General features: G+C 39.2%; 2 protein-coding genes across 2 annotated transcripts in view; one reads left to right on the top strand and one right to left on the bottom strand.

Moving 5' to 3' along the window:
- Window positions 1-21,216, bottom strand: part of Vegfc (vascular endothelial growth factor C) — a 97,516-nt gene extending 76,300 nt beyond the window's left edge. Inside the window, exon 1 of the mRNA XM_021219454.2 lies at window positions 20,610-21,216. Within this exon, the coding sequence (XP_021075113.1) occupies window positions 20,610-20,756 (147 nt within the window). The 5' untranslated portion in view covers window positions 20,757-21,216. The remainder of the gene's footprint in view (window positions 1-20,609) is intronic.
- Window positions 20,761-21,541, top strand: LOC115062587 (dapper homolog 3-like). Its single transcript, XM_029531710.1, has one exon. The coding sequence runs from the start codon at window positions 20,762-20,764 to the stop codon at window positions 21,539-21,541; it is 780 nt and encodes a 259-aa protein (XP_029387570.1). The 5' UTR covers window position 20,761.
- Window positions 21,542-22,407: the final 866 nt, after the last annotated feature.

Genomic DNA, 22,407 nt, shown 5'->3' with positions numbered 1-22,407 from the left:
GTACTTTTGCAGAGCCATAGACTTCCCAAGAGTTTTCTTTCTTTATTGCACATCTACTTTTGACATATTAAAAGTGATTTCAAATCCTCATCTCTATGACTATTTCATGGAAAAATGCTCTTTGCAAATTAGACCTTAAATCTTTAGGACATGGAGAGTAATATTAATCTTACGCAAAACTCAGTGTTTCAAAAACATTAACTGTGCAAGTTACTCAAAAAAAGAACGCACTAAGGTTGGAAGCCACAAAAAGGGAAAATATTTAGTAAACAGCAACAAATGCGACCAGTATTCTAATTAGATTCTACTCTCCATTTCTTCTTCACAAGAAGAATTTTAATATCTTTGAAACTGCACATATTTTGCTTCTCAGCCTGTCTTGAAGCTAAAGATGGCAAAGAGATAGTTTTGATCAAAAAACTATTTTCAGGAGATTTTTTTTTTTTTTTGGTCTTTCTATTATAGTGCTTCCCCCATTCAGACACTCCATTCTTCAGTTCTTCCTTCCAATCAGATACAATGTTACAGATGCATACAGTCACCACAACCACAGAACCCCCCCCCCCAAAAAAAACACTCACTCAAGCTAAAGTGAACAAGTGAAAAAGAGACTGAATTCCAAACATTGATGATAATGACAGATGATGTCTGCATTGTAGGTAGTATCTTGGCCACCCATGAAGGCTATTTGATAACTAGATATAAATAAAATACAATATTCTTCAACCACTGAAATGCAACATTTTGTTATATACAACCAAATCTCAAAATATTTGGTAAAGTCATTTGAGACTGAAAGAAAATTATTTTATGGTTTGTCTTAACTGCTAAAAGTTCTTTCTAGTACCAAAGAACATCCTATAGAACTTTAGTACTTTCTGGTATCAAAGAACATACTATAGGACTACAGAAAGCTTGGGAAAGAAGAACACAGAAAGAAAACTAAGAGCACGTAGTTAAAAATGTTTAAAGTCGAAGAAGAAAGTAATAAGGAAAACACTTGATCAATGAGAAGCAAAATTGATTCTTCCTTTGATTTCAGCTGATTCATTATGCTCAATAAATATTCCTTTAAATGTTAATTTTCAGAAGCCCAGATAAACATTTAGAAGGACAACTTCACTTCAAATCAAAATAAAAGGCAAGTTAATATTCTAGACTTTTGAAACCTACATGCCCTTGGCAAATTTCTAGGAAAAAGTAAAAACCATAATCATCAATAATATATATCATAGAGTGGATTTATGGTATGCATATTATGTACTTCCTGAAACAAGCGTACACTTTTGTATCATTTAATTTTTGTCTCGGCCAATGATTTCAATAGAATGAAATGGAATACAAAATAAAAGTTCTAGTTGATGTTTTGACTCATGAAACTCGAGAATAATGTTTAAATTTTAATTTAATGCATTAGTTTTTAAGTCCTATAGGAAGGAGTATATGACGCAGTTACTAACTTTGGAAGCCTAAGTGAAAAGGGAAGAAAGAAACCTGTCAGTCATTCTGCAACTGGGTAAAGTTAAGACAATTAGTCCACACTCGTGATGTTTGTCAGATGTCCACGGCAGACAAAGTGTACACAATATGTAAGGAAAAAGAGCATGAAACTAAAGCATAAAAAACATAGTCAAGAATCGAGAAACATGACCAACCTTAGCAATTAAAATGTTTGATTTCTCCAAGCCTGGGTGGACCTTTAATCCTAGCACTCAGGAGGCAGAGACAGGCAAACCTCTAAGGTCAAGGTCAGCCTGGTCTACAGACTGAGTTCTAGGACAGCCAATGCTACATAAAAAGATATTGTCTCTGAGATAAGAGGAAGGATTGATGTCCCAATATCAGCTCAGTAAACACGTCATTTGTTGATCTAGATTCTGTCTTGAAGGGATGCATCAGAACATATTTTAAATAACATTGCTTCCTATGCCTGACTTGTCTTGACTTGTAGCCTGTGGATTGTCAAGTAAGACTATCCTAAAAATCAATTGCTCCTGCTTCAGACCTGGATAAGCTACAGGACAATTGATTTGATTTAAACAACTGGTAAAGTCAAAGTGCCTTAAAAGAGGAAAGATTGCACAAATCCTGCTGACTCTAAGGAAGTCGAACAATCAGGAAGTGATTGGAAGAAGTGATTTTAGACACATGTCCTGGAGGTAACAATGAACAAATCCTTAGCCCAAAAGGGAAATAAATAAGTTGCAGAAAGAAAGCTTATTGAGATGCAAATCTTGAATCATTTTAGAGGTACAGTTGCCTGGCCTGTAGTCTCCACCCCAGTTTATGACTAAGGGATAAATTTAGCTGAAATAACTATATTGAGTCTATACACAAACTATTAGAAAAAAATATATTAACATGGATAATGTTTCAGTTATTATTTATCTAATTTTTTCTTCTAAAACTGTTAGGCTGAAACACTTCATCAGTGCAGAACAGTTTGTACACATTTGGGAGTGTGTCGGACAGAGAACTGCAGAAGAAAAGAGCTCTGCCTGTCACCGAACTGTGCTTTTTATCACCTCTAGACATTCCTTTGAGTTTTAGGATTGCAGTTAAAACAGTTCACGTGACATCTGCAAGGCATTGTTGACAGATGGGATAAGCTTATAAACTATATATTGTCTACCCAGCTGTTTTAAATTTCACTGGGCATTCTTTCCTAATGTCCCACTTGATGATGGTGAAGACAAATCCAGGATTTCCAAGGCCTGGAATCAACCAGGAGTTGTGAACATTTGGACTATTTTAATTGTCATTCTGAAGGAAACTTGGGACAGTATTTCCTTTAAGCATCATTTGTTGTCAGTTTGCAGATTTCTTATCAAATTTCTCTCCCTAAATTCTTCACAAATTTCCCCTTCTGTGCTCTCTAGCTTTCCAAATAATCAGAGTTAGTAGGGGTTCATCTTCAGGGTACAAACACTTCTTTTACAACTTTTTTTTCTTCTGAGATCATAACATAATTACAATATTTTCCCCTTCCCTTTCTTCCATCCTAACCCTCCCATATATCTGTCCTGGCTCTCTTTCAAATTCACAAACTTTTTATTCATTCATTGTTATTGCATGATATATATATATATATATATATATATATATATATATATATATATATGCACATATGTTCCTAAGTAGAAGTTGTCTATCAATATAATGTTACATATGTATGTTTATAGGGATGACCATTCTATATTGGCTAATCAACTGGTACCCTCCTCCCTGAGGAAGATTTCTTTCTCCACTGCTGGCCTTCCTTAGTTGCCTGTACTTCCTTGTGTATGGCTGAGGCCTTGTGGGCTTTTCTCTGTCTACTCTGGCATGTCCACTGGTGTGGTCCTGGTTCAGTTCCTCTTGGGGCACTCAGATTCCTCATACTTTATGGGTGCAGCTTCTGGCATTACTAAGAGACAGTCTCAGAAAATTCCCTGATCGCCTTGCCTTTAAAATCATTCTATCCCCTCTTCCACAGTGTTCCTTGTACTTTAGGTGTGGGACTGTTTTGTAGATGTATCCATTGGGCCTGGCCTCCACAACTCTGCATTTTGATTGGTTGTGGTTTTGTGTAGTGTTCTCCATCTGCTACAAAGGAATGTTGCAAAGATTCCTTGACCAAGCACTCTTTCAAAGGAGGGAGGCAACCAACAGGCCTACCTAATCCTACAGACTTTGATCACGTCAAAGACCATCATGGCACAATAACAGTGCGATAGTGGTTGTACACATATACACCTCAGCAGTAACCATCAGCTCTACAATTGGACTTAAGACTTATTCAACAAGAGGGAAACCATGCCTCTTACTAGAAGCCTAGTAACTAATCAATGCAAGTAAAGTCAGGAATACTGGAGGAAAATCCACATCCACAACTTTACCAAACCAGAAAAGTACCTAACAGCAATCTAAACATTTGTCCTTATACCCACAGATTAGACATAACAATTATAATGGACAGAGAGTATGGTCTTACCAATACATATGATATTTATTTATTTGAAAGCTACTATTGAATAAGTCACCTTAAAGCATGCATAAGGCAGAAATTCAACACTTTAAAGTATCCATCAGACAACTATAGAAGTTGAATTACAAAGACACAAATTACTTTAAGTTTAAGGCTCAGCACATTCAGGCTACAAAAGTGTGAATTTAGAAAAGCATTCCTTTTTCAGGAGTTGATGTTAATAATTATGAAAAATCTCAGTCCACGTCAATGTAAAAAAAAAAATGTCTTTTGACATGAAGAACTACAGTTCAAAACTGTAGCACAGCTTCTGCTTCACAGGTAAGAAAATAAGGAAACAAGAAGAAATAGAGTTTCCTTAGCAGAAAAATGTAAGCTGTCCCATGAACCTCTACTGCATTTTATCAACCAGAACTAACCTAGGGCAGTACCAGTTACAAGTCATGCTGGGATCCATGACCTCAAGTAGCCAGGTTTCAGCTATGAGAAATTCCAAGTATTCATCTGAACTGCACAGATAAATTGAACCAGAACCAATAGAGCCATGACTTAAGACATGACACATGATCCAGTCTGTGATGAGAAACAACAACATGCCAATGTCCTGGGATATATGTTGCCAAGGCTTCCCACAGAGGAATCTTCTAAGAGAGCCGCAAGAAATGGTAATAAGGACAAGGAAGTGCTTAGAAGATCCAACCCCCTGCCCCTGCTCTGCCCCCAGCCTGACTTGAGCTCAAAAGCACCTTTCTAGGATGATGTCATAGCTCAAGAATTTTGGAAAAATTGGAAAATTTATTACACAAGTTTTAGGTTGATTTGCTTTCGGTGCTTTGACTATATCAGAATGGACTATTTACCTATATCAAGAGTAGAATTTCATCCTAGAAATTATATTTAAATGTATTAAAGTGTATGTTTTTATCAATACTTTAGGCTACGGGTAGTATACTTAGTATTATTCTATTATCTTCTACCTTGGTGTTTATTATTTAACATGTCCAGACAGGATTAGTTTTAACTCTTAAAAGTCTTTAATACATAAATTACTTAACTTTTTTGAATCATATGAATTGCTTCCTCCAGGTTTTATTTAGAACCTAAACACTGGGACAGGAAGAGCAACCATTACTTGCTAAGTACAATGACAAATGTTATAACGTGAATGACAGAAATAGAAGGCCATTCTTGGGTATATGGGCAGTATGTACTCTATAGATGGTGTGTACTTAAAGATCTGCTTCCTTTGTTTAGTTTAACTGATAGTGAACTATTTTTTTAGAAAAGGCTTAAAAAAACTATGAACTTGATAACTTAAATAAGGTCTTATTTTACCCACAATTATAGTCACAGATGTATTATATTTTAATCAAAACCAATATAAAAAGAAAAAAAAATAAATGCAGGACAAAGGACAATGTGGCTTGACCTGTGGATGGGCTAACTGTGACAAATGCAGAGCCCCTGTAGGTAACACTGCTCAGAAGCTTCCATTACTCAACTGTGTTGCCATTGGTCTTGCTATTTGTCTAAAGTAAAGAAAAAACTACTTCTAGGGCTGGCTCATCAGTTAGAGCTACTCCAGTGTGCTGCCAAAGGTCTGAAAACGCAGTCCTAGGGATTCTGGGCCCTCTTTTGTTCTTTGTGTGAAGCAAACACACATATTACAGACACAAGCAAAATACGTATAGATGGAAAATATACTAAATAAACATAATTTTAAAACGCTTAGGGAAGGAACAAAAAAGGAAGTAGGACCTTCTAGAAAAGAATACTATGTGAAAGAAAAGTCATCATCAACATGCCATAAATCAATTATTTCTCTTTCCAACAACAAGCCAGAAAATCAAATTCAGCACTGCAACATCTTGAAATGTTGAATTAGGAATTTGTGATTCAAAATTGATGATCTAGCTTTGTTAAGAGTTGTTTTCTTTTTTAACACCTAAGAACTTATTTATATGGAGTATCATACGTTCTCTTCATCTTTTGAGTGCCAAAATAACTGAATGTGAGCTAACTTTAATAGCTAATAATAACCCATAGGTATTAAAACAAATTCAGGCCACTGCTGCAAAAAACAACAGCTCAGATTCAAAACACCATCTGATGTACACAAAACAACGCCTGATCTTCACCCACAGGAACTAAACTTTCCAATTCCTGAGAATTCTTCAATTCACTTCAGACATTGCTAAAACTTGCTGATTCTCAATTTTCATAATTGAAAAAAATTAGTCTTAGAAAATTTTAACAAATCATATGTTATTATCAAAGACTGACTGCTTCTCCTACAGTACATAACACAGTTAAAAATGCATAATTTTTTAGACTTCTTATGTTGACTTTATACAAACAAAGTCCTGTACTAGAGGTTACTATACTTGTAATAAAGATTTCAAATCATAAGGCCAGCTAATACTACCTTAAAATCAAATTCACCCTCAAAGCAAAGTATCAACTATGAGCTAAAATAATAAGAAAGTGCATAATTAGGGATGGAAATATAATTTACAAAAATCTTCCAAAGGAACTTAAGCTTGAACTCAAATTGATTTAAAAAACTTTTTCAATATATACTTCCATGTATTTTATGAAGACATATATATCTACATAGACAGACACAGACAGAAAGACAGACAGATGCATAAGTAATAAAAAAAAAAATTCTAGCAGTGATGGACATAGCTATTCTGTAATTAGGGAAAACAATTTGGTGCCAATAAAATAGCTGGTGAGTAAAAGAGTTTAAACTGTGTTTCAGTTACATTTCTATTGCTGTAAAGAGATACCACAGTCAAGGCAACTTACAGTAGACAGTGTACTGGGCCCTTGCTTATAGTTTTGGAGGGTGAGTCTGGAACCAGTATGGTAGGGAGCAGCAGGTAGGCAAGTATAGCGCTAGAGCAGAAGCTGCGGGCTTATATCTGATCTATCTACATAGGAGACAGAGAAGGGAAGGCGCTCAAACTAGGAATGGCATGGGCTTTGAAATTACAAAGAATAGTAACACACCTCCTCCAACAAAGCCACACCTCCTAATCCTTCTCAAACAGTTCCCTGGATGGAAGTCTAAGCATTTAAATATATGAGTCTTAGAGAGCCACTCTCATTCAAACTACCACACTGTAAATGTCATGACTAGGTTCAATCTCTAGAAGTCATATTCTAAAAACAAACAAACAAAAAAAATTGCTTAATGGGGTGATGGGATGACTTGCTGACTTGCATCTCTAATTCCAGAGCTTTCAAGTTTGGTGAAATGGAAGTTAAGACAGGAGAATGGACTCAATGCTTAAACAGCTGCTAGTGTGGAGTACTGCACAGCAGACACAGGAATAACTCTGACTCAAAAGACTGGGAGATGAGAACTGACTTCCAAAGTTGCCCTCTGACCTCCACACAGAGAATGTGGTCTGTGTACACCTGCAATATCTGAACCTCCCCCGTCAGTTATTTTAAAATAACTTGAAGCCTATTTAAAATATTTAATCAAAAATAGTACACTAGAATTAAATGAAACATCAAAAGAAACATTGGAATGTACTATAAAGAAGACTTCTTTGTGTCTGACATTTCGATTTATAACAGTTTCCATACCTTTGAATATCAAGGAGCACATTGTCCAATAGGATACTTTGCTTTTCAGTCAAACAATATGCTCTAAGTTAGAAATCAATATGACCTTCATACAATGATCCAGGAATTAAGACATACTTTTTTTCCTACTGCACATAGGAAAAAACAACCTATAGCCAATAATAATAAAAAAACAAAAAAACAAACAAAAAAGAAAACCACAGAACCCAGAGAGTAGCAAAGTCCTTGCAGAAAAATCAATTAAAAGCTTAAGCTTAGACAAACACTTCTGTAAGGAATGAACTTAAACCTTTACAGAAAATAGTATTTCAGTGTTCTAAAGTAAAACCACATAGCTTCAGATACAGATAGGTCATTGATTTGGAGTGAAATCCAAAGTCACCATACTGAAATCCACAGTTTAAAAATCTAGATGACTTTTTAGTAAGAATTAAGGATTTTTAAGCATGTGTACCTTTTTGTGAACTCATTAAAATTCAGATTACTGGCTATTGGTCACTACTCATTGTACTGAGCTGTCTATCAAAACTCACCAATTCCATTCACTAAGCAAAAATCAACTTTTTATGCATGATAGGCACAATAAATACAATATCCGTATAGTTCCATTCAATACCCAAAATACAATTTGAGTGGTCTGTGTTAGTTGGTAAAACCTTTAGTTGGTAAGGTATTTTAATTTGCATTGAAAATTAAATTATATTCATTCATTTGATTAATTTAAATGTTTACTGGTCTGAGATGATCCTATCAAGAGGAAGCTGTCCAACCCAAGGAGGAGTGTGGCTGCTAACTGAGACATTTGAGGCAAAGACTCACCACAGTACACACAGTTCTCAGTGGTGTCATGAAAGCCCTGTCACGAGTACCTACATGATATGAAAAATGACACAGGAGAGCCAAAACTGAACCACAGATACTGTCAGCTAAAGGAGGACTGAAGAGCCTCTGAAGCATGCCCTTATGTGAACTAGCTTTCTAGCACTCTGACAGCCACTTAACCTACTCGTTTGACATAGAAAAGATGTATTTGGACTCACAGTTTTCAGGTTTCAGCACATGAGCACTTGGCGCTGTCAATTTGGCCTGTGGCAAAACAGAAGATAATGCTGTGCAGTAGAGAGCACTAACTTCATGGAGAACTGAATGCCAAGGATGGGGGAATCCATCTACCAGGGAATTCATTTCCATTAGACTCCTAGTTCAAAAGTCCTCACCATTTCCCAATGGTATTCCCTACAGGCTGGTAAGCAAACCATAAGCATATAGGAAGAAATAATGGGAGGAAAGGAAGAGGGGGCAGATTGGTCAAAACCAAGTCACTTCAGTGGAAAATGTGTTGGTCACAGAAACTTCACTTAATTTTTATGACTATGATGGTGCTTTAAATGCGAATGGCCTCCATAGGCTCAGATATTTGAATACTTGGTCCCTCCTTGGGGAAACTCTTTGTGAAGAATTACGAGATGTGGCCTTGTTGGAGGTGACGGGCTACTACAGTATGCTTTGAGGTTTCCAAAGCTTCTGGCCATTTCCGGTGTCTATCTCTGCCTCGTGGTTGTGATCAAGATGTGAGCTCTCAGTAGTTCCTGTACTCCATCATCATGGGTTCTAATCTTCTTAAACTTGAAGCCAAATTAAGTGTTTTCTTTTATAAGTCGCCTTGGCTATGGAGTTTGTCATAGCAACAGACAACTGTACCTAAGTACAACTGTAAAAGAATTTGAAGAGTCAAATGAGCTTAAAACTAAGCAGTCACACTTAAGTTTCTTGTCTCTAGCTCACTGTCATGTTGCGCCACGTATCAGTAACAGAATGATAATATGCTCATGTAGATACACCACAAAGGTGTATTTCTCTAAATTAGAATTTGTCTCCAACACATCAAGTATCATTGCTAGCAGTTTTGAGAAGGGAAAGTCTTACATTAATCTATGACTTCATTATTGGCTTAATGGATATATCTAAAGCGGCTTCAGATGCCCTGTGTTAAGTGTAACAGTAATGACTCATGAACAATTTTGGCCTAAATTTCTAGTTTGGCATGGATAAACACCAAAAACATAAAAGAAAGTCAGGAGACTCAAAGAGAACAAACAATGAATCATTGTCCTCTCAAAACTAAAGTTTGGCTCCAAGACAAAGGGATTAGCTTGTTTTCCTGGGATGTCACTAATGTGATGACCCATACGCAAACATGAATCCAAATAAGTGTTCATTTTTCAAAACGTAAACTTGGAAGAGGACTTTAAAAAGAATAAAGTAACTAAATACTCACAACAGACACAAATAGAGAAAAAGAATGAAAAATATTCCATTTAGGCAATAATACTGTAGTAAAGTAAACCATGGTGGTTTCAAACAGACCCACATCTGGTATGTGATATTAACTGGCTACTTCCAAGAAGCATTTTGAGTGAGCGGAAATAGCAAGGCGTTTTACAGATTATAGGAATTCAATTATGGGACACAAGGCAGCTGTGTGGCCACTCAAGTTAAAAAGAAATCAAGAAATTTTCTTAAGATCCAGCCAATCTCTGTCTACTCTGTTTTGGTCAAGGGGGGAGGGGCATGGAAATAGGGATAGACTTGACTGAAGTGTAAGCAGAAGCAGAGAAAAGAGAAAAGGAGTCGTTTCCTTGGTGAAAGGATACAGATAGAGCTGCTACCAACACAACTGTGTTTGCCATTTTTGAAAAAGGCTGTAAACAGTTCACACTACTTGTCTGAGAAAGTAGATAAGTGGCTTCCTGGATGGCTCGGCATTTCCCGTGGGAGAGAGGTGCTGCTTGCCTCTGCATGGTGCGTTTATGTGCACGCTCAATTGTTTGACTTCGTTCTGTTCTCAGCCTTTTCTATAGTACTTTAGCAAGATACCATCACAGTCTTGAAATTTTTCTCATTAGGTAGAAGAATGCTATTTTCATCCTGATGTGCCCCCAAAAGTAAAATAAAATAAAATAAGGCACGGCAGCATTTTAGAAAAGAAAACCAGTATGTAAACAAAAAAAAAATCACTGTGCAAAGTTATTCTATGAAAACTCTAAGCCTGAATGCTGTGAAAAATCTACATATGTGCTTATGTGTTTGCTTAGGTGATATTTTAATCTTGACGTTAAAATTCCAAATTATTTTTAAAGAAGATGATGCCAGTGTACAAATAGACACACAAATATGCATAATATGTTGTCAGCCAGTACATTCATTTATAAGATGAGTAGCTACTGTGTTCTGTTTAGAAGTATGATTGATATCTGATTTAAAAGACCTAAAATACTCCAGTGAACATCTGTATCAGGATCCTAATAAAATAATTAGATTCAAGACCATATCTAGAGCTTAGACGTGTACATTCCCCTTGATTTTGTATGGCCTCTTTATTCTTGATTTTTGATACATGTGTGTGTGTGTGTGTGTGTGTGTGTGTGTGTGTGTGTGTGTGTATGTGTGCCTTCTTAAATATATAATATAACCTGCTTATCCTGTATAATCTTATATATATATACACTTTCATAGCTGATCATTTGACTTAGATAACCAATTGATGTCTTTCTTTTTTCATTGCTATTTTTCCTGACCACTCACATGCCTCAATGCCCCGTACCACACAGTGGACATATGGGAATTATGCAGTTCATAGACCAGTAACTTAATAGAACCATCAAAATGAAACCAAGTATGGTATTTTGAGTATATTTAGAGCCATTGAGGTAAACCAGACTTTTAAAAGAAGTTTCAATTCCATTAGTCATCTAAAATTCAACAATGGGAAGGTACAATCTGTGCTAGCTGGCATTCAGGAAGGTGGCCCCAACGGAGCAAATAAAACTCACTTTTCTAAGAAAATTCACAGAAGTTTAAATTCTGCATGTAAGTTTCACTGAGTTTTCTTCTATTATCTCTGATGAAAATGCACTTTAACATTTTAGGCAATATGCACTGATTTTAGATTTGCAACACTTATCAGTATACATGGTAACTTCATTGGGATTTTAGATGACTACATATTGAAGTATCACATTAGTATATTTATAATTAGCCTGTTTTTTTTTTTTTAAAGATTTTTTGTTTTGTTTTGGATTTGTTCTGTCCTTAAAACAGGGGCACACGATGTCACTCACACTGGCTTCAGATTTGGCTTCTTTCTACCTTGCCTCCTGAGTGTACAGATTTCATTACTAAACAGATTTACTTTCTATATTTTTAAGCTGATCTCTTTTGAAATTATATGGCATAATACTATTTCTATGTGGACCAGTGTACTTTTATCCAAAAGATCCCAGTAAGAATCACTTTAGGTGAAGCAGACAATATCATCTTGGTTTCTTGGTTTTGTTTTCTGTGGCCAGGGCTGTCACTTCACTTCCAAGTACAGGAAAAACAACAACAACAACAATGACAACAACAGGCACTCAGCACAGATAAAAACATGTTCTAAGCAGTACACGTGTGGCTTTAGTCTAAACAATTAACACTCTACATCCATAACCTTTTAGGATAATTTATCATGCATAATATGCAATAAGTTTGTTTTTAATGTTCTAGATAACCAGAGCTACTTCATATCCCCATGACATAATCTTAGCTTTGATTTTTCTCCCCTAATCATGAGGCCAAGCCATTATATCATTAAAAGCTAAACATATGTCAGTAATAGTGATGATCCATCCATTTCTCAGTCACTTATCTACATATAGACTCCTTAAATTCAGTGATATAGTGAGGCACTTTGCTGTTATCCTTATTTGCAAAGAAGCTAACCCGTGCTGTCCTACAGGGAGTGTGAGCCACTGGCAGGGTGTGCGTGAATGTGGTTAACCATGATAAGGATTCAGGAAGTATCACGGAGCCCATACCCCTTTCCCTGGCTTAAATCTCTATCCAGGCAGTTCTGCTTTTGGCTGTTATGAGACTGCAATAAGCTACAAATGACGATGATGAATTCTAGGCACTGTTTTTCCAAGTTCAAAGCAAGGTCCAGGGCTTCTTCGGCAGAGGAAAAGCAGGCTTGGATGAAGTTTTCGCCGCGTAAGACCATAAACTTTACGTGAAAGGAAAAAAAGACCATTTGGAAATTAAGATTTAAGGTAAAATAAAGTCTACTAAAAACCTGTAGATGACACAAACCCTACCTCCAAAAGCTACCAGGGCAGTGTTCACACAAGAAACATGAGAATTCATCCGGAAAAAAAAAAAAAAAAAAAGTATTTTAAGACACATTTTGCCACGAATGCCCAATAGAACCAAGTAATTCAACAATCACTGTTTTCATGAATACCTGAAGTATAGGAACTGAACATTTACATTGGAGAAGCAGCTACAAGCCTAAAGCATTGGCTGTAAACTTTAGAATTTCAGTACAAATCAAACCCATTAGCACTCCTTGTTATTCAAAGTTGTTTGCACTATTCTACAATTTTTTTTCTAACTTTAAAAATCAAAGATTTACACAAACTTGAACCTGCACATATATAGCAAAAGGTCAGCTCCCCTAATAAATGAGGAGTTTCCTCCAGCAGCAATGTAGCCTTTGAAAGATGACAGTACACATGTCCAGACGTTGGAGAAGGGATGTGGTTCTTGCCAACCAACATTTGTTCTTTCTGGACGCTCTTATTGGGAAAGGTTCACTAGACATGTAAAGCCATATGTTGTTGGTTTGGGTTCTTTTCCCACAAAACAAAACAAAACAAAATAAAAAAATTACAATTTAAAAAGAAAGAAAGAAAGGAAGGAAGGAAGAAAGAAAGAAAGAAAGAAAGAAAGAAAGAAAGAAAGAAAGAAAGAAAGAAAGAAAGAAAGAAAGAAAGAAAGAAAGAAAATCTATTAGAACTTCTTGCAAGGATCCTGGCTAAGCACTTGTTCTTTCAATATATCTGTAAGTCAGAACACTTAACCACCAGACATTGTGGGAAAGGCCTGCAATACCATCACTCAAGAGGTGAAAGTGAGTTCATGGTCATCCCAGAATGGATAGAGTTCCAGGATATCCTAGGCTCCATAAACCCTGACCCAGATAGACAAATAGACAGACAGGCAAGCCAGCAGGCAGACAGACAAATTCTGACCACCTGTGATGGATTGTTAGTCCAAGTGCAGCAAACAGTAAAGGCCAGAATAAAGTTTGTGTTCATTCATAAATAAGTGTAACGAGTTGACGGTTGTAACATGTTCTTCTCTGCGTTTTTGCATATTGCTGCAATGAGCAGAAGAGCTGTAGATTCTGAAAGGAGCTAAGAGCATGCATCCTTCCTAAACACAGGAGGTGGTGCAAAGGTTCTCTTATTTTACAGAAAGGAAAATCAAAACAACAAAAGCAGACGGTTCTTGAGAAGAGGAGCCGACTGTCAGTAAAGTGGCTGATGCCCAAGTATAAAGATCTGACTTTGAACATGAGTGTGCACATAATAAGCCAAGCTCATCAGAGTCCACTTGAAAAGCAGGGAGGCGGCTCTGGACTCCGAGACAAATACCCTAGCCAAACAGATGAGCTCTAAATCCACGAAGAAATACTGTTTCAAACAAACAAACGTAGACATTGAGTCAAGAATATACTAAGTGGATCTCCGACCTCTGCAGGTATGGGCGCGCATAGGCAAACCCACCCGCACAAATCAAAATATGAGCAAATGACATTGTACAGATGAATAAAATTCTTAAGGAAAAAAATAAAAGTACTACTCTTAAAAGGTTCGCTAGCTATCCAGAAAGACAGATATGACCAGTGCCTCGCTCAGCCATCAGAGAAGCTTCCTCCTACAACACAGAGGATCCAATGCAAAGACCCACAGCCAGATGTTACTCAGAGAGTGAGAGACGTTGGAACACTCATCTGTAAATGGGATGTCTCCATCAAATCCCTCCCCTCACTCACAGACCCCTGTGGATGAGAAGGCAGAACGGGTGTAAGAGTCAGAGGGTATGGAGGACACCAAGAATCCTAAGTCCTTTAAAATAATATGATCAAAACACATAGGAGATCACACACACACACACACACACACACACACACACATACACAAGAAGACCACCATCCCATTCTTCAACATTAAAGTACTGCTATTTTTCCTGGCTATCTAATTAGTGCCTTATGTTTTTTTTAATGTAACATGACAGCCATCTGTAAAGATGCAAAGAAAAGCACAGTGACATCAGGTTATGAGAACAGAGCAGTGCGCTAAGGGCATACAAAGGTTCTCGGGGTGCTGAAGACCATTGGTAGTCACTCTTAACTCTCAGTATGTAAGGAGTAGTTGACAACTGGAGGACAGCATATATGTGGAGTAGCTAAGGCAAGACTTAAGCTGGAAGGGCAAGAAGTTCCAGTCCCCAACAAGCCAGCCATCAGGTTCTCAACAACCCAGTGAAGCATTCAGCTTGCAATGTGACTATATCTCCATCTCAAGAGGCAAATCCCCCCAAACCTACCTCCCTAAGCCTTCTCAGATCCATGTAGGATGGGAATAAAAATGATAGACCTACAAATGGGGTCACTGCAGTCAGTAATTAACTGTGTCCTAAAACAATCTCGATGGTGAGACATTGAAAATTCATTATCAACCGGGAAATAATAATTGAGAAGAAATACAAAGAAGTGAAAGCCAAAGAAGGGCGAAGTTGAGCTTTGTGTGTACAAATCCAGCTCTGTGCTTTCTGTGTACAAATCCAGCTCTGCGTGTATGTAGCCAGCATTGTCAGAAGACAGAACAAGAGTAGAGTCTTGTGAGACTTCTGAGTGCTTGTGAGAAAACTCACAAGTTTTCTTGTCTTGTCACAAGGCAAGAGTATTGTGACCTTAGTTTCTTTAAAAATAAGGAATTGATCTTGGAATGTATTTTTTTTTCCTTGTGCCTCCCTCCCACCCCACCCCCAGCCCCCAGCAGATGGAGTGCTTAGGTATGAGTGCACTCCGAGTATTCAATACAGCTGGATGCCTCTATAATAAAATGTGGTGATAACCATGTGCAGCTTGCCTGCCATGTTCAACTTGCCCATATGATTGTACACTTTACACATGTGACGCTCCTAACCCTCAGAGTACATATACACTGTGAGATGCGCTGAGGAAAGACGTGAGACGTTAGTGGGCCTCCTTAATTGGCGCCATTCTCCCAGGTCCTATCGCCTTTAGAATAAACAGAGCACCTTACAGATGAATGGCCAAAACCTAATGCAAGAAGGAGAAAAACAAAACAAAACCCTTAATAATATACTCTGAGGAGAAAAAAAAAAAAAAGCTCTACAACTTTATGACTGTCCTTAACAATCAGCTAAACTCAGAGGAGTGAACCTAGACCCAACCCTTCCCTTAAGCAAATTTCTGCCCTCCTCAGAGTGGACTCCTAGGAGGCCAAACACTAAAATCCTAACAGAACTTGAAATAATGAGAGATTAAAAGTGTCTTATTTCTAATCTTAGAATTCTGGTGTTGTGGAAGAGGTGGGGGGAGGCTACGTCTTGCCAAGAAGAATGGATAGTAAAACACAGAAATAGAGATAAAGCTCCAACTAAATGATGGCACATTTCCTCTATATATTTCCTCTATGTTACTTGAACAAAATTACATTTTTGTAGGTTGAATACTGACCAACATACCATATTCTTAATCCTGCACAGGAACTATAGTAACAACTGTCAGAAGTTTATTGCATGCCTTAAGTCCTACTGACCCTAGACAATCGTGTCCCTTTAAGGCAGAGATTCTCAACCTGTGGCTCACCACCGCATTGAGGATTGCATCTCAGATATTTTCATTATGATTCATAACAGTAGCAACATTGTCGTGATAAAGCAGCAGTGAAAGAATTTTATGGCTGGAGTCACCATAACGTGAGGCAGGGTATTAAAGGGTCACAGCAGATTTATTTTGCTTTTGCAAATAAATGTCTTATTCCTAATAGTGTCCTAAGTGGTCTATGGAATCGTGCTACTACTCATCCTGTTCTGTGAAATAGCCTAATTCTAGAAGAATATTGCTCTATGGCTAAAGCATCAAGGCCAGGGTTAATCTCTCCTAATCAGACTTTGACAGTAACCAATCACCAGACTGATGGCTCTATATATCCTCCTGGACAGCTCTTCCATCTAGTCCCTCTGTCTCTGTCCTGCTGGGACTATGCATGAGACTCCATCAGTATAATCGTTTTGTTTCTTAAGTAGCCCACCTCCAAGTAAAAGTCTTTATGACTTCTATCCAATCTTATGCTTATTTTTGTTGTTGTTGTTGTTCAGATCATAAATAATCCCTCTCCCATGACTCCGAGTTTGCTTGAAACTCTGGAAGCTGGCTCTTCCTCAGAATTCTAGCTATCTAAACATCTTGGAAATTAGGAGAACTTACTGTTGTCTGTGTAACACACACAACACACACACACCCTCGCCCCCTGCTCCAGCTCCAAACTGTTCTATTTGCCTTCTCATGCTCCTCCCCTATCCTAAGAGCAAGTAGAGTTCTGGTTTAGATGAATTCATCAATTAAAAATGCATTTTGAATTACAACTCACGCTCCTCTCTCAAGTCAAAGCTCCCAGATCAAAGAGCCACATTAATGAGTCTCTCAAAAATTTGAAAACATACAAAACGGTTTAATACCAATTTCATAATAATAGATAATAAATTATCTTGACTTTTTTACTTTAATGGTACCCCCCCAAAACAAAACAAACAAACAAAAAAAAAACAGAATATGGCATGTCTTTCAAGATGACGTCTGCATGACATAATACCTCACAAGCTGGTTAATAACATGAAGATTATGTTAAAAACTAATGAACTTAGTCATTTATATGCACCATCCAGTACTTTTACTGAGAAGAGAAATGACTCAAGATATTAGTTCAACTGTATTTTTTTAAACCAAAGCTCAGATTTATGTGGCATCATGTTAAAAGAGAAAACAGAGTCCTCCAGGGAATTCTGGTGTAGGCACACATATGCTACTTTGAAGAACACTGTTATTGATTTAGTTGACACTGTAAATAACAAAGTAAAACACACATAGATGGGGCTGGAGAGATGGCTCAGTGGTTAAGAGCACTGACTGTTCTTCTGAAGGTCTTGAGTTCAAATCCCAGCAACCACATGGCTAACAGACCACAAACTTACTAACATCTTTGTAGTTTCCTCGTCTCATAATGTCACTTATTCATTTTAATCTGTTTCCTGTGCTTTCTCTTGGGCTCCTTCCCTTCCATTTGTTTGTTTATTTGTTTGCTTTTTTCCAATCCCAATGTGTTAGTTCTTATTTTACCTTATTATATTTCATTTTAGTATTATTCCCATAGAAGCGTGTTTGCTTTCTAATAACAGACAGAAAGTGGAAGTGAGAGGAGCTGGAAGGAATAGAGGGAGGGCAAACTGGAGTCAGGATATATCATGTGAGGGGGGAAAAAAAAGAACTATTTTCAATAAAAGGTAAAACTTTTTGATAACCGCAGACTGTATGAGGTATGTCTTCCTTCCGATTTACTTTTTTGTCGTAAGCCAATGTCTTTCGTAAAATTAAGTTCTTCAACTCTGAATAAGCAGAGTATGCTCTACCCAAACTGAGACTACAAATTATTAGATATGGCAATCAGGTGTTCTTTCTGAGATCAGCAGTTGTCCTTAGTTTGATAACAAGTTTTGAATGTTTCTTTTTATGGCCACAGCGTACATTTGCCTTAGTTTTCTGGCCCTGACCCGTTTCCTTTGACATCCTTCAGAAAATATTTTAGGACTTTTCACACAATCATGAAGAAAAGATTAGAAAGGGGAACCTTCTAAATTCACTTCCAATTATCTGCATGGCCTTGGGTACCACAAAGAAGACTGGATGCTGAGCACTGCTTTATAGCTCATTGGCTTTCCTGTATTGTGAATTTAAAATTGCTACATGGGTTTTACTATTTAACAAAATTTTGTGTGAGTTAATTCTATGTATAATTGACAACCTGTGTATATTTTGTGAAATACTTTCTTGGGTTTTAAGTTGTTCCTGGACAACTAACTGGTTTCCCTCCTGTTCTCCAATATTTGCTAACTGAGGTGCCTTGAAAGGCCACTAGGGAGAGACATGGAGTCTTCACACCAGTGAGTGGGTCACTGGGTGCAAGTTTCACAGCAAGGATACAGTTTCCCTGAAGGCATCAGTAAAACAAGCTGGCAAAGTTCTACTTGCCCACTAGGGAAAGGTTCAGTAAGCAGAAGTACACTGCTCGTGAAATTCAAACACACAAAATAATGTTTCCTCTGATAGACTTTTTTTAAAAAGTCATATTACATACCAAACATCAGTTCTTATTCAACAGACAATATTTAAAAGATGGTTAAATATGAAAAGAGACTTTTTGCAAACAGATTTTTCAGAGACATTAAGACATTTAATGACCTACCAATGAGAAGATTCTTTGAAGATGAAAAATGAAAAAAAAAAACAAAAAAAAAAAAAAACTTGATTTTGTCCTACAACTTTCTACCTCCTGGAACACACAACTGAGCTCTCTGACACAGATACAGTCATCCATGCTCTGGTACAGTCGTTCCGTTCGGGCTGACCCAGACGTGACAGACTCCTTGTATAAACTATCGGCTTATCTGGAAATGCTTCTCATTTAACTCAATGCCTCACACTTTCCTACTGTAAATCAAAGCCCAGTCATCATAGGTGATGGTGATGTTGGCTGACTAAGTCACAAGTACATCAGTTTGAATTTGCAGAGGCAGAAAGTGAACAGGTCTGGCAAAACTCAAGGGCTCGAATTACAGGAAGTACGATTCTGTCCCGTGCTTTACTTCTGTGGCATTTAGAGACGATGATATTCTCATCATTGTACTTACGGTAATAATTGTGTGCTGAATGTTGCAGTTCTCATAATGGACTGCAAAATCTGGTATTTGGGGTTTTTTTTTTGTTTGTTTGTTTTTTTGCCAAATGTAGACACAATGGTAATTTGATATTTTATAACCTAGTCTTGTCCATATTAAAGTTTTTCTCGGACAAACCTTTCCAGGAAAGGTGATTTGACCTCTGCACTTTCTGTGTATTTTCACCAATAAAGTCAACTGAAAGTTGAAAGTAACACACCCCCTTCTTTTTTTCCCCACTTGCAGTCAGCTACTATAAACCACTTCAGTCTGCTTCCAGCCAGGGGGCTTCGCAGTGCCTTAAACACAAAACTTCTTCAGGAGTTCAAGATCCCAACTATTACACCAAGTATAAACTTTAAGATGTTATAAACATATTCTTTGGAAGGTTCAAGTGAGAAGTACACAGGATAAGATAACTGAATCAGAGAATAGGAATGTCTTCAAAAGTCCCTTAACATGTTTAGGAAAGACGCTATTTCACTTTAAAACAAAATAAAACAAACTAATTGATACTTTGATTTTTTTTTTTTTTAGGAACAGAGTTGATAAAGTTGGGGGAAAAGTCTCACTTGACTATGGTTTAAAAGATTCCAATCTCTGTTACATCTTGGATTTGACCAAGTTCAAGTTAATTCTGAAATCCAAAACCTTTAAGCCCAGTTTCTAAATTTACTCACACTTTTTCCAAACTAGCTCACAGAGCCCGGGGGCCCCTGCTATGCCCTGCTATGCAAACTCCAGGAGCATAAAACTCCGTTGTCTGGTCACACACCCCAGAAGCTCTTTGGAGTCCAAAACCAGCCAGGAAAAGAAAAGAGCATTTCCTACAGCAGTGAAATTCTCTCTGGAGCCATGCCACCGGGGTAGGGTGCAAACTACCCTGTTGGCAGGAGACCACTGTGAAGGGGAATGAATCTGTGACTTAACACCTCTTGGGCCCTTCCCTCCTCTAAGTTGCTCTCCTTTCTAGTAACAGCTTTCCACTGGGGGAGATTAAAAAAAAAAAAGAAGAGAAACTTTGCTCCAAGCAAGCGTGCACCAATCTCTAACTTTGGATCCAAAGGTTAAATAAATAATTATGCACACACTCTCCACGCAGGTTCTCTGTACACCCAGTAAAGCCAAGCCCACACACAGTCCAGGACTTGGGAACCTCGGATCCTCAGCCCGACCCGGCAGGGTCTCTTGCACCTACCTTGACCTCGCCCCCGTCGGGCTCCGCTTCCGAAAAGCCCAGTCCGGACTCGAAGGCGGCGACGGTGGCGGGCGCCTCGTGCGGACCGGGGATCAGCGCAGCGGCGAGCAGGGAACACGCCAGAGACAAGAAGCACAGCAAGTGCATGGTGGATGGACCGGGAGCGGGGAGGCCGGTCCGCTGGCTGGCGCAGGCTGGGGCTGAGGTCCGCTCCTCGTCCCTGTCCCGTGGTTTCCTCCCGGGGACCCCCCCTGGGCGAGCGTCTCCCGGGGCTCAGCGGCTCGCAACTTTTGCCCTCCGCTCTAGCAGCCCGCGCCGGGGAGAGGCTCCCGGGTGTCAGGTACGAGCCTCACAGGAAACCGGACATCCGAACTGCCCTCGGTGGCGGCCGGCGAGGTGAAGCGAGGGCGCCGGCTCCGCCGATCGCGGTTTTGTTTTTGGCGTTTTGCAAAGAAGGGGGGGCGGGGTGGTTAAGCCCAGTCACCCCGCGATGTTCCACTCGTCCCGAGGAGCCCTCGGGTCCCTCGTCCCCCCTCCTCCCTCCCCTCGCCCGAAGTGAAAGGAGCCCGGCCGCGGGAGCCGCGGGAGAAGGCGGTGGTGGCGGCGGAGCCGGGGGGCGGGAGGAGGGCGGCAGGGCGCCCGGCGGCGGCGAGGCCCGCGAGCTCCCGGGCGCTCGAGCCTCCTGCGCGCGCGGGGCCGAGCGGTGGCGGTGGAGGCGGCGGGCGCAGGGGCAGGGCATGACTGATGCGCCCTCTGCCTGCGCTTATGTGAGAGAAAGCGGCAAGAGGGAGGGAGCGTGCCGAGCCCAGTCTGCCCTCCCCTCTCTTTCCCTCGGAAGCCTGCTCCCTCCAGCTCCACGCTTTCCTCCAGCCCCACCTCCATCCACTCTCCTAGCTTTCCCTTTCTCTGCCCTTCTCCCTGGGCTCTGCTAATGGGGTGTCGGGGTGGGGTTGGGGGGCAGGGGCTCAAGTCAAATCTGGGGGCTGGATCTCTCTGCAGGACCAGTTTTAGGGGCCACATGACTGAGCTCAGCTGCTAGAAAGATGGGGAGGGGGGGAGCAGGTACAGTGGGTAGGAGAGGCATGCTTTGGCCCTGGCAACCCCTTGTGGTAAAGTCCTACTCCAGACATTCCTTACCCTGAGAAGTTTGGAACCAGCCTGAGAGTTCTAAAACACTTCAGAGAAAAAGGTCACCATTATAGCAGAGACTTTGGGGCCATAGTGCCCTTCCCAGCACCTCCACCTCCACTGTTTTCTGGGTTACTTGAAGCAAGAATGCAATGTGCGACATCTCAGAAAACAGGGCAAGTTATTCATGCTATGATCTTAGAGGTCTTCAGGAAGACCTAAAGTTCCAGCAGATGGACCTATGGGCCAGAATCTTGAAGAACTTTGATAGAGACACACCCAAACTGTTTCTGCTAGACATACCTTCATTTGCAAGAGAAAGAGAATGAAATGGGACAATTTATATGCTGAAAGAGCAAACTGCTGTGATGCCTTTGTTCTCTGGAAAAGCACCTAGGGACCTTACTTTCTTCCTGGTGATAGTGTGTGATTTCCTCTGCAGGTGGGCAGATGGCAGAAGTTCCACTTAAGCTGTCTCAACTGCATGTAGACATGAAGGCTCTTGTTTATTCAAAAACTATATTAAGTGTACTAATGTTAAAAAGCCATAAAATTGTAGTTGTAATTCAAATTAAAATTCTATGATCAGGAGGTCTCCTTGTCCAAGGTTTCTGTGAATGCTTAAATACCTCTGCAAATAGTGAATGTCACTTGCCCCCTTGCAGTGACT

The sequence above is a fragment of the Mus pahari genome, chromosome 19 (genome assembly GCF_900095145.1).
Source record: "Mus pahari chromosome 19, PAHARI_EIJ_v1.1, whole genome shotgun sequence".
Classification (NCBI taxonomy): Eukaryota; Metazoa; Chordata; class Mammalia; order Rodentia; family Muridae; genus Mus; species Mus pahari.
This window is presented reverse-complemented; position numbering and strand designations above follow the sequence as displayed.

Bases quoted from the DNA above. Each gene is read 5' to 3' on its own strand.
- LOC115062587 (XM_029531710.1), top strand. From the start codon at position 20,762: ATGGACCGGGAGCGGGGAGGCCGGTCCGCTGGCTGGCGCAGGCTGGGG.